Genomic DNA, 13,632 nt, shown 5'->3' on the forward strand with positions numbered 1-13,632 from the left:
GATGCTAATTAAACATCAAGTTACCTAAGCAAAATTTACCTACAAACACTCAGATGACAGACAAGCAAGACCGCCAGCAACCCCTCTGGTACCATTAAAGCAACTGCAGATGTTTGTTTCTATGAATTTAAGTATATTGGTGAAATATGATATGGAAAAAGCTCTTGACGAGATTTGCCACCTGAACATTACAACAAAGACTAAATTGACTTGCCTGATACACAAGCCATTGACTATCTTTCAATGAAAACAAACTTAGCAGGGTCTGAAACGGCTCCCCTTACTGAAGCTTTCCAATATGAGCCACACACCAACACACTTCAACGTGCAGTGGGGTTACCACGGCAAGCGTCACAAGACCCAACAAAATGAGCAAGTCTGACACAGACAGACATGACTGTCATGTCCACAGATGTTACCAGCCAGTACAGCTAAACTAAGGTAAACACATCATCAGTGGAAGTTAGTATAATTTAATAGTAAAGGAGTGTATTTGAAGGTGGAAACTTCTCCCAAACAGGATGCCACAAAGCAAATTCCTTGGTTTATATAAAGCAGTTAGCTAAGGAAGTCCCAGTAGCTAAGGCATCTTGCACTACACAGTTACTGGCCAATTTAATTTGGGATACTGCCCTCTTTATCCCCCAAACCTTACACAATCAACTTACTTCAGCTTCTCTCTTCTTTACCCGTGCCTTCTCCACCTCATCCATTACTTTTTGAGATTCTTCCACATTTCCATCAGCTCCCAGCTGTTCCACTTTGGCCAGTAGTTTCCCAATTTCTTCATTCAATTCATGAACTCGTTCAGCCTTGAAAGAGAAAAAAAGGCTCAATGCGGGAAATGCTTTTAAGTTAATTATGGAAAAGAATCTGAACTAATACTGAGCTATTATTACATGCAAAATCTGTAGGGTGAAATTAAAGGAAGCACGCAGAGATAACCTCCCCGTTTAAAAGGGAAACAGAATTGCCTCATGTCAACACACACAGAGAAAGGCTGGGTTACCAAGACTATGTAGCAACTCCAGAGCATGATTTTGTTCAGAGATTTCAAGTAATTCACGCTGCTGTCTTGCAAAATTAGTATTCACACAACTGTTCCTCCTGGCTTGTGCATGGATTTGAAGAAAAAATGATTTTTATTTTAATCAAAAAGTACAAGGATTACTAACATTAATGTGGAATCCTATCACAGAGATTGAAGCTCTCTGAACTCAAGAATATCAAAGAGGTCTCTTCTCTGCCTTCTCCTCTCCCTGAGAAACAGGTTCTCCCTTAGAAACAGGTTTGAGGCAACTTTTTTTGCTTTTTACATGTTTATTATAGAACTTATTTTTACCCTTCATCAGCATGAATTCTCAGATTGGATAGTCTGCCAAAGTCTAAATTTGGTTCCTTAGAAAAACAAACCACCAAAAAACTCTTCAGCAGGTAGTTTTACATGCTTACTTTAGCTGCAACTTCAGCACTGATCTCTTCTTGGGTTTCTGCTAATCTTTTCTTAGCCACTTCTGTTCTCCTATCACAGTCTGCAATAAATGATTGCAGGTGGTCCATTGCCTGAAACATCAACAAGAACACCAATCAACATGGTAAAGAACATGACTTTTATTATCCTTAATAATTTCCTGGTTTAAGACTAACTTTTCAAAGTTTTTCTTAGTGAAATCTTTGTAAAACAAAAAACTAGCTGCTTACGGTATATAATCACATATATTAACATATGCTAACGTTTTAAAAACCAGTCTGCATACTGCCAAAATTCATTAAGTATTTGTAGAAACTTGGAAATGTATCTGTCTTAAGTCTTATTCCTGAAAAAGCAGCAGACATTTATAACATGTATTAAAATTCTTCAAGGGATAGTTAGGTTCACCTCATCCTGCCAATACATGCAGAACTGTAACATATTTTCCACTAGGTTTTTTAGCTATTAATCATATTAACACCATGCCCGAACAACCACCCTCAATGTTTTATCCATACTGAAGACAGACTTCCTAGCTGGGAGTTTGGAACTGTATTACTCAAGCTATGGTGTACTGAAACATAGCATCTAATTTGTTATTCCCAAGAGAAAATGACACTTTATTAACAGATAGAGAATTTAAGACTCTCTTCAAAGCATACATGACATTTGCTTGATAATTGTTACCACGAAGACAGCGTACAGGTTTATGATAATTATTTTTGTGAAAGGGCATTAACAGTTCTACCTAGGAATGACTACCAATACAAACATAATACTCTCATATAATCATGAAGAGGCATGTAAACATTCCCGTAACTGTAGAGGGATTTCTCTGCCCCCACTTACAAAGCTACTTCACATAAGTTCTCCTTCTTTGTGGACCAAAGCTTAACTTTTGTTGCTCAGTTTATTGCTCTAGGCACACAAATTATGCTTTCTCTCCACCAGGACAAGATACATACATCAAGCTCAAAGAAGAAATCTTGATCTTTGGATGCTATTTCATAGTCTGCCCTTAATGCCAGGTCATGCACCTTCAGACATTCTCCAAGGTCCATTCTCTGAAAAGAGACAGAGGGAAAGTAATATAATTTTTCAAAAGAGTTACAAGGAACAAAGTAAGCACGATTTCCTTTAATAGTCAAATATTCTGAAGAAAATCATCTCCTATATGGGAATAAAAGGACAGTTTTAAAAAGCTGCAAGACAATCCCAGATCTTTAATAAACATCTATGAATGATAAAAAATATCTAGACAGAATGGAAAGTTTATCCTATCATGATGGCTATTTGCATTACAGAGTATCATTACTGTCCTGCAAAAGAGTTTTGTTTTTTTTTTTTGTTTTAAACTTTCAGTAAAATATAAGGGACTGAAGTGGAACATCCTGTATTGAAATAAAGCAGCTTAGGAGAACCAAGGTCCTTGAAAATAATTGGCAATTAAATGGTCAAATGCTTGGCCTGATCTATCTGCACACTCCATGTTCTTGCTGTAACAGTCGTCTGAAATAGTTGCAACCACATCATCACTGTAAGTGCTGTTTAAAAATCTTCTCAAAGCATATAAAGGTAGCCAAAAATCAAATCTATCCAAAGGAAAGGGAAGAACAAACTAAAGTAAGTAGATTACATCATTAGCTTTTAATCTCACATAGAATACAGCTGAGAAGAGCACCCAGAATCTTACTAGGTATAACAAATACTTTTTTTTCCAAATTGAATTTTGCAACTTGCATAGAAAAAGGAATTTTGATGAAATCAAAATTGTTTCCTGCAAGTTTGTTTGGTGATCAAGACAAAGTAATAAGCATATGACAAAAATCAATACATAATGGAAACAACATTAGAAAAAAAAAGATAAATCAATGTGTGACTTTGTAGAGAGGGTATAATCACTGAAAGTGATTATTATTTGCTTCACTTAAAAACAATAGTTTCAGTTAGTTCTGTGCACTGCTCACTTAAGAAAAACTGGTCCTTTCTTAGCATTAAAAAAACAATAGAAGTTGAACTCTAGTAGAAAAAGCTCTCCTGTTGTAGTTCAGTAGCAGTTTTAGAACCAAAACTAACATAATTGATAATTTGTGTTTTTCTATAAAAAGATGAGTGTTACCTTGGAAACTGTTGGAAGTCACCTGCTATTTGAATATCTAACTTCAACAGGAAAGAAAAAGATTAGCTCTTTCCTTTGTAGCTACACAGAACCTCAGCAAATTTGTTAAGTGATGCAAAACCTGGAAGACCTAGAAGCTGAGCGATACATCATGTCTAATTTCCAAGTCATTAGATGCTAACATTACTGCATTCTTTCAGAAAAGTATTTCACTACCATTAAAGCAGTATGAAAGAACATTTTATAACTATCTAAAAATTAAGACACCCAAGAATACTCCTAAAATTGGGAAAAGCTTGTCTATGTCAATTCATCACACCATCCAAAAAATGCTATTTCAATATGAAAGCTACATACAGAGTAAGTATGTGATATATAATTTCTTCCATTACACCCTAAAAAACGAGAATTCACGTGACACTACCATGACATACTTTGTGCTGACTTTATGATTTGGAATGGATTTGACCTCTTCAAATCAGTCTATTTCCTGATTTCTCTTTAGTCCAACTTGTAAATCCATAGCTCAAGAGAATGGAAGTTACTTTGAGCCAGCATTTCTGCTGAAAAAAAATTCTACTGTTCCTTTATCACTGTGCTGTGCCTCCCTGTGCTAACACATGTGCCTGAAAAAACTGCACAGGTTCAGGGTACTGACTGGGCAAAATGTAGCTTAGCAAGCCAAGAATAGAGAATTTTTCAGCAGTGTATCTCTATCCAATTTGTTATGCAGCTATACAGACATGCTGACATTACGTAGGGGGAAGTGTAATAGTGGACTTGAGCAGCTTGGATCTCTTAACAGTACCAAGATTACACTTCACAAACTCTTGAATAATTCAGTAATATTAGCTGCAATTTTCTGGGGGTGGAGGAGAGGTGATGTAGGATTTGTTATTGTTAGATAATGGCCCAGGTTAGAAGAAAGGAAGCATTGGATCCCTTCTACCTCTCTGCTCCAGCTTGGAGCACAGTCATACAAATACTCACATGGCTAACAGACAGCGAGCAACAAGTACGTACAAGAGAAACAGCCTCCTTTTCATTAGCTTTGCTGCTAAAAAAATCATGTCATTGTTGGAATCATTCCTTTGCGCACTCAGTACTAGTCTTGACTAACCCTTTGAAAGTAACGTAACAGAAGTATTACTACTGTTTGTCTTAAATACTCTATTAGCAAAACGAAGTTTTGAGAGATAAAAAAAGTTTAAAAACTTAACCCAGCTTGTACATTACAATGATCAGGCTAAAAAGCACTTCTGCTGATATACGGTAAGGAATATTTGGCAAAGAGGATTCATCTTGGGGATGATTTATTACTGTCAAAAGTCTACTTTGGATCAGGATTGCCAAGGACCTTGATAACCACAGAGAAACTCATAATGTAGTTTGGCTAATATGGTTATCTGCATAGTAGATGGACAGCTGATGGAAATGGCCAGAAAATACAGGAAGACATTTTCTTTTTCCACATGTCCATGTTGCAATCTGGTGCCAAGCCATGCCCTTCCTCAAAGGCAAAGAGCATGCACTGGTAGCCAGCCAGTTAAGATCAGTGGTATTTGAAACAGAAGGTGGCTTTAAGACAGCCTAATGTTCAGACACTGAGCTACTGTGGAAGGCTTAAAAAGAATGCACATAAACTTTGTCTTTCATTGCTCACACAATGATTTTCAGACAGACTTACGCTACTTAAAGTGATTTACAGGAGTCCCAATGAGCAAAGCAAACAAAGCAAGGGGCAAACAACAAAGCCCCCAGACTAGACAAAATTAAAGTTTATTGAATACATGAAGCCATATATACCTTAGGGCTTTTTGCAGCTATGCATTTTTACTGAAGAAAAAAACAGAAACATATTCTCCAGGTATGTGGGGATTTATTACAGGCAAAAGCTATTGCTTAAGTTTAGTCTAGAAAATAGTCTAGACAACTACATAGGGGTATCATTAGCAGTCTGCTTTTGCAGAGCTTTGCTTAAGAAACAACTGCCTGCTACTTAACATGATAGTCATTTGCTGTAACAATTTCTTCTTCTTTTAACCACTGTTAAATGAACAATTAAAGATATTTGATTTCCCAGAGCTGAGATTTAGACAACTCATCTTTCATCCCAACAAATCTCATATTGAAATGATTCAGAAATCATTTCTGTTGTTCCATCTGTGAAAGACAGAGAGAATGCCTTTGGTGTTAATACAGAAAAAAAGCTGGCTTACTGCTGATGCTTAGCTCTGCATCAATCAAATCAGGTGCAGAAAAAAGATCATCACCCAAGTTCACCACGAACAGACAAGGAAGAGGTGGTCCAGGACATAGGCAGCACAGAAACTCAAAAAAGAGCTCAACAGAAAAAAACAACAACCCATGCACTCAAAGTTGCAGACATTAGTAACTGAATCAGACTAAACTATCAGATATGATGCTGTTTCTGGAAACATGAAACTAAGGTTTTCTTTTTCAGGTCTTGAGCAACCTACAGGAAAAATCTCATTTTGGTGCTTTTACAAATACTGCATGTTCCTTTGACATCCAAGATTAGATTACTGAATGCACGCAACATGGGCTACAAGAAGAGCACAGAAAAGCCAAAGCTACTTAAAACGCAGATGTTGATGCCAAGTGTGACATAGTGGCACATACTATCAATGCTTCTAAAACCAGCATGCACCTTTGATAGGCTTTGACAGATGACAGTCTGGACAGAGCTTCTGTAGAGAATTCTTCCCAGCTAAAAAGATATCCATACCAAAGCAGCAAGAGAGTTTTTTTGTTTATGAAATTATGACATGATTGGAAAAATTAAGTTGTCTGGAGGAACCAGATCTCTCCCTTTATCAAATTGTCAGGGCAGCTATCAAGAACACCCTCGTCAAGGCAGAACAAGAACATCCTTGCTACAGTCAAAAAGATGCAGATATTCTTTGCTGAGATCTTCCTCATCATGGAATTCACTTCTCATCTGCAGAAACAGTTTTGTTTTTGACAGATTTACAGACCTGCCACAAAGCCTATCCCTTCTTGAAAGCACCACAGACTCAGAAGAGGAAGCTTTGGGACGATGCATGACTCAAGTCCTCACACTTCATTAACTGCATTAATTTTTGAAGGACTTCACTGCTAGGAAATAAATACTGAGCTGAAAAGAGGCAGATAAATAGTAAATTAATGGGTATTAAAGTCCTTAGCAAACACTGAATATTCCAGGTATCTTCAGAATTATAATACTTTTTAAAGACCTCCCTACCTTTAATCCTACTTTTCTTTCTGAAGACTTCAATGACTTAGAATAGATCTTCACTGAAAGACAAAGCTAGCAGCAGTATTCCTCGCTTGTAAAGGAGATATTTTAGTGTTTCCATAGCATTGTTTTATAGCCTGATTTTATATTAACATTGAATCAAGATAACCATATAGAAGAGTTAAAAAAAAAAAAAAACAAAAAAACTTTCATCCAGACATATTAAGCCCATTAAAATAGAACGTGCATTCAATTCACTTTAGTGGCACTAGTCAAAGAAATTAAGAGTATGTCTGAAGGGACTGATGTGACCACTTGCTGTCACAACAAAGCACTTCAAAATTCATCACCACTGGGCTGAAGACTATGAATTGAGGTGGCTTACTCAAGGCTAATTTAATTTGATTTGCAAAGCCTAAAGCAATTTACATGATCACATCAGACCTAAACTGAAACACTGATACCCTCCAGCAGAATGCCTACTTTCTGCAACACTGCAGGATATAATCACATCCGCACAGCTAAATTCCGCATGGAAGCAGTTCCACTGAGCCAGTGGAACTACTAGCAAAGAAATCAATTCCAGACTACGACACCTAAATGCAAATACTTAAATGCACCCATCTGCAGGTGTGTGAACTATCCAAACTGCTCTTCCACAGTAAAAAGGGATCTAGACAGTACAGTCAGTGAGCCTTGATGGATTTAGCCTACCTTGAGAGAAACACCCAGTGGAGATGAACTGAACCTCTCCTCCAAGCTCCACTGCCTAGATCCCCTCTGATTCCAATGCAAGCTTAGACAACTAGCTCCTCTAATGAAACCTAAATTTAGATGTCTTTATCTGGAGCCGAATTCCACCCCTAATAAGCTTAATTTTAATCATGTATTAAGGTAAGTTGCTAAACCAAGGTCTCAGTTAATACCGTTTTAGTCAGCACAAGTCCTGAAGAGCTGAGTGAAATAAATTCATGAGCACTAAATGATACACTTAAGTGCAAGACTGTGCTGATAACATAATGAGGTCTGTATACACAAAATGCAAAAAGCAATGTTCCTCAAATGCAGAGAAATACAAAAAAAGAGATAAAGCTCATCCTCCCTGTGGAAAAAAGTTTCTCAACCACACTTTGCAAGACCATACAAAATATTTGTTACATTTTCTTTTCAACAGGGAAATACAATCAAGCTAATAAGAAAGATAGATTACTGCAAAAGCATCGATCAGTTTGGGCTCTTCAAAGGTAGCTAGCAGGTTACTGTAAATACTTAGGACATTACTACTTTTAACTTTACTGAAGGCATTTGCCTTAAATCTTACCACACTATCCTTTTCACTAGTACCCAGCTAGCTAGTCCTTTAAAACATACAGAGAAAACACGTTCTTATCCATTCTGTAAAACTTGCAGAGACAGCACAGCGATTCTATCCAAAGAACGTTGCTTAAGAGGTTCACATCATTAAAAGGGAGTCATCTGATTCCTGCAGATGTAGCTTCAGTCCTAACCTCATAATGCACACACACATATAGATATAAAAAAAAATTTTGTATTGATGATGAAAGTCATAAAACAGTTTGAAAAAAAAAAAAAACGCAAACCTGAGTGTCATCATTTATTAAGGATAAAAAAATGAAGCATTAAACCTTTAAGAGGAAAAAAATGAAATTAAGTGGCAATGATTTACTGTGTCCTAAAAGACTAAGAGTAGCTAAAACTTAAAGACTTATAAATCTGTCTTCATAAAATTCTCCAACTGAAATTAATGAGCAAACCCTTAAACCACTGAATTACACGTGTGAACCAGTGACAGTGATCAACTTCACAGAGCAGAACACCAAAACATTAAAAACTCAGTTAAAAACAAAAGCTTTAGTGAGACGTACTGTCAAAGGCAAGTTCTGAAGAGACACTGCTTTACAACCTTGAATACAAAGCAATTTCTGTGATCTTACTAGTTTAGTATGTGCCTCACACAAACTCCAAATACAGGTAGTCACAGAGCACAATACGTTCAGAACTATGATTTTAACTTACAACAACCTCCACAAGTGTATTCTTCGTTTACATTTTTGTTGTTAGGACTCACTATTCTATCTATATCTTCCATTGTCCATCACTTCCACTGTCCTTAGAAACAGATGACAAAAGGAAAAACAAATATCTTCTCCATCTCTCCGTAAGGAGTAACAAAAATCATCCCCTGTGGGCATTGATATACCTCTGACAATTTGACTTAAGGGTTTTCAAGTCTACAAAACCAGAAAGCTAGTAGTACAAAAACATGTCCCTAAAAAAAATTAAATACTTTGAAATACCAATGTAAACAAAACCTTCTGACTTAAGTATGTAGGCACTTAAACTCATCAGCAGGCAACTAGACAAGACTACCCTTTATAAAGGTGGAAGAAAAAGGTAACTCATACAGAAGAGACGTTCTGGTGGCAAAGCACCTGGAATCAAATTTCAAAATGCAGTTAGCTCTTATGGCTTTACAGCTTAAGTCAAATATTCAGGCTTCTATTAATGACAAATTTACCATAACAAGCTACTCCAAGGAAGCAAGACAGAGAAGTGCAAAAGAAAGTTGTAAGAAGCAAGAATCTGTGCATTATTGCCAATGTAGACATTGGGAATCTCCTAGTAAAAAAAGTCAAAATTCAAACCTTTAGTAATTTTCCAGAAATGTTTCTGATGTTAACCAAGAGTTAAATGTGATCAAAGAAGCTTGAGGAAAATAAACTATCACAAATGTTCTTAAGAAATCCAGAAATAACAGAAGATTTCATGCAGTATTCTTAAAAATAAAGAGATAACACTTGATCTAAAGAAAGAAGAGACGATGCATGCAAAAATACAGACAACATAGAGTAAGTTTCCAATCTCCTAAGAAAAGTGTGCGTGCACTACTGTTGTTGATACATACTGCAGTCTGGGGAACACGATTTTATCATCAAGGGAAATCAACACTCTTTTCCTTGGTGGAGTTTTGGGTATTTGGCCATTAAGGAAAAGAACACACTGAAGTAACAGAGTTTACTCATTACAGTTATTTCGTTTTTCTCATGTATCTGTGAATGTCTTCCCCGAGTGCTGTTCAAAGAGTGGGTGGATTGGAGTAGTACAGAAATCTGCATTTTGCAAATGGGAACAGTAATATGCAATTCACAGGAAGGCAGATAATCTTACGACAGTTTAAAAAAATGGCAATTTGTGCCCATTATACTGATAATGCAGTCAGCAAAGAGATTTAACTTTATAAAACGGCTCAACAGAACTTTTTTCTTTTTTGAGAAGCGTAAGATTCTGGCTTTGAACTAAAAGCTGCTCCATACTCATCACCTACACTTGAACACTAAGATGCATCAAAATCTTCCTATCAAAACTTAAGAGAAAACTCCACATTTATTTTCCAGATCAACAATAAACTGTTCAGACAAACTACATGTTTTTTGCCTTTTTAAGAGCTGTGTGATTAAGACAGAAGGTGCATTTCCTCAGACTCATGACTAGGTGAACAGCAGAACATTGGATGGGTCATGTAAAACCTGTCTTTTAAAAGTCCCTTTCCACTACTCCCACTTAAAGCATTAAGTCAGTCACTTTTTCTGGAACCAGAATTACATCATGGAACACGTTTTGTCGTCTGATGACTAACTGCATCATGAGGAAGAAAGTAAGTTATGGAAATTCACTGCATAAATTGTTTAGTTTAATACTCCAAGAGCAGCAGCAGAAGAATCCAGTAGAAGATGGAAAAGACCTTTCAGCAAGAACTAACAGACTCAGTAGACAGGCCCAACCTACAGGAATGGGTTTGCACCGTAAGAGGTGTTTTTGCATGATACATAGAGCTTTCGTAATTATAAACATCTCTTACTTGCTAATGACAGCCATTCTGGGAATCTTTGCTTATACAGATTACACCAAAATAAAAAGCTGTTTAATTAACCTTTTAACAGTAACGTCTTGCGAATTCTGAACTATGACTTCATACGTTTTTATAGCACACATTTATGTCCCCTATCTTCCCCCAGCAGTAAGCTCTTCTGATCATTGCAAGAAGACCAAAACACCAGACAACATAATAGATGGGGAAGACACCTTCTCTCCCTTTCCCCATTTTGTTTGGGCAGTAACACAGATATAAGTTGAACAATAAAACCACACATGCAATGATACACAAAGCATCGTCATCAAATTGTTGTCACTTACAATGCACTATCTTTAGTATGAATTATCTTCACTGAATACCAAATATCTCATGCACTTCAAGAAGCCTGAATTTTGGTATAAAAGAGATCTCTGCTATAAAGAAAAAAAAAATGTCTTTAAGAATGAGGAAAAAATAACTTAGAAAGCTAGCAGACTTATAAAGGAGCTCAACAAGAAGGCCTTTTCTATCCCACTGCCTTTTTTATTAAGACAAATACTAAGTTCTCTAGTTCAGTTCTAGTATTTAGTTTGCTTCTTTATGTGCTACTTAACAAATATAGTTGTGCCTGCTTTTCTAGAGATTCTTCAGAGGTGGGAAGGATGGGCTGTACCTATAGGTCTGTCAGTACAAGAAGAGCCTAAATTAGTAAAACATAGTGTGGGCATGAATGTTTGAAGCCTTTTGAATAACCAGAAGTGTTGTGGTAATGTAAAAATCACATCTACTTGTGAAGAGCATTAAAGGAGAGATAACAAGTAAATCAGTTACCAAGACTACATATTTCAGTTTTTCATTTTGCAAATGGACTTCACTCTGTATTTCATTAAAGGCTTCGATCAAGTCAGTCACTTGGAAGGATTAGGCACAGAAAACCAATAATGCCTCAAATAATCCTTAAAACATGCTTTTCTAGTACTTACTTTCCCCTCTGTCACAGGACAAGAAAACGTGCCAATGTGAATGAGAAAAGCTACTCAAGTACTACATTAAGAATGGGAGGCACATGAGACTCTGCCTATCATCATACTACATCTCTCTACTGTTAATTTCTCTACCATCACAGAGCATTAGGTTAAAATTCTTCAACATTTAGTAACAGCCATGGTAGAAAAAGGAACTTAACTAAGCATTACAAAAGGGGGGAAGACTCTAAGCAACCCCACTGGATTTTCACAAAGAAATATATATTGCTATACAGCAAGTTCCTGTGCATATTTTAAGGTAACTGCTTATATGAACATCCTTTTTCCATAATCAATGCAATGCAACTTGCCTTCCTTTCACAAAGGGTAAGCTACCTTAATCAGACACCACAAAGTTAAGCACCAGTGTAATGAAAAAGCTACTGGCATGTGCCAAAGCCCTTTGTTTGCTATATTCAGGCATAGGAGCTTCTGATATAGAGTACTCAAAAATCCAAGTCAAGCAAATGAATTTATTAATATGCCATAAATGGTGATTTTCCAAATTGCTGTAGAATTTGTAAAAATGGGACAGTAACAGGATGTTGTACACTGTGTCTCTTAGGTTCAATATATCTCAGCTGCTGGGAATATAATTATTTGAACTTTCAACTATCAACTACTTTCACAAAAATATGTCTGAAGAAAAATCACTATACAAGTATTTGCGTGGGATACTTTCTCAGTACAACAGGAAGTTTTAGGAAATTAACTTTATAATTTACATGTTTATATGGAATTTTAGAGGAGTATTTCTGTTAGTTACAATGGTACCAGTGTTAAAACACAGCTACAGCATAACGAGTATCTTCATGTATTTTAGACTTTATACATTATAGCAAACAATAATGAATTTCTATGTAATGATTAGCATACAGAACAGAAAACAAAAGAAGCCTTTGTGATGATGTTTTACATAAAAGTTGGTACAAATGCTATCAGAGAGCACTACACATGTATTTACTGAAAAACATGATGTTAACAGAGATATTACAAAGAATAAGTGTAATTCTATTCCTCCGTTACTATCCGAATAAAACAGTATTTAGCTACGTACAGTTCCAGAGAGGACATCATGAGGGCAGCAGTTGAGAAGGTGACTCTTGCACACTCTGTCATCACTGAATTTGATTCTCTGGCGGGTCGTGTCACCTGCAATATAGAAATCAACGTATTTCAGGTTAGAAATCTGAAGAAGCCAAGTATGTTATGCAAGTTACATGCAAAGCTTTAACACTACCCTGTCACACAGTGAAGGCCTATGGAAACTAGAACTTAAAACACTGTATGCTTCTTTGCCAAATAAAACCAAAACCAAATACATATTTTAATGCTCTACAATGCTATTTAAAAATCCTCTCATACTTCCGCTTCAAAAATGCAGCATGAGAAGTGCTTGAAACCAGAAAGAGAATATTAGTTTAAAAACACTTTGCTATGACAGCATTTATTAAATGAGCTATATAATGCTCTATTCAGATTTTGCATGAAATAGTGATGTATTTGTATGCAACAATTAGCAAATAAAAGCAGCCTCAAAGAAAATGAAACACGGTGAGTCTTCACTGAATCCCACCTGATACTCATTTTATTGTTTTGCTCTTTGAAGCAAAGCACCCTCTTACTTCTGATGGGAGTAGCATAAAGAGTTGGCAGAAGAATGAATTTAAATGCTTACAAACCTGAAAAAAGTCAGTCAAACATATGGACTTTGCCTACGTGCAAAGTTATTTTACAGATGCTTGTATGTAACCGTCTTGTAAACCGTATTTTTTCTACATGCTGTTTGTTGGGATGGGAACATCTTAATTGCATCTTCATCATGGCAGGTTGTAGTTCCCGCATCAGCAGAAGCATCAACCTGCCCACACACTGAGGGCCAATTGAAAGTTTAAATGACCC

The 13,632-nt window shown here is 36.4% G+C and overlaps 1 protein-coding gene across 3 annotated transcripts in view; it reads right to left on the bottom strand.

Annotated features, from left to right (window-relative positions):
* Positions 1–13,632, bottom strand: part of LOC116490193 (putative RNA-binding protein Luc7-like 2) — a 33,177-nt gene that overhangs the window by 10,783 nt on the left and 8,762 nt on the right. For all 3 annotated transcript variants that reach the window (XM_032189174.1, XM_032189180.1, XM_032189186.1), the window contains exons 2-5: positions 12,788–12,882; positions 2,437–2,535; positions 1,453–1,563; positions 669–812 (exon numbers count right to left, since the gene is read on the bottom strand). In XM_032189174.1, the coding sequence (XP_032045065.1) occupies positions 669–812; positions 1,453–1,563; positions 2,437–2,535; positions 12,788–12,882 (449 nt within the window). The remainder of the gene's footprint in view (positions 1–668; positions 813–1,452; positions 1,564–2,436; positions 2,536–12,787; positions 12,883–13,632) is intronic.

The sequence above is a fragment of the Aythya fuligula genome, chromosome 1 (genome assembly GCF_009819795.1).
Source record: "Aythya fuligula isolate bAytFul2 chromosome 1, bAytFul2.pri, whole genome shotgun sequence".
Classification (NCBI taxonomy): Eukaryota; Metazoa; Chordata; class Aves; order Anseriformes; family Anatidae; genus Aythya; species Aythya fuligula.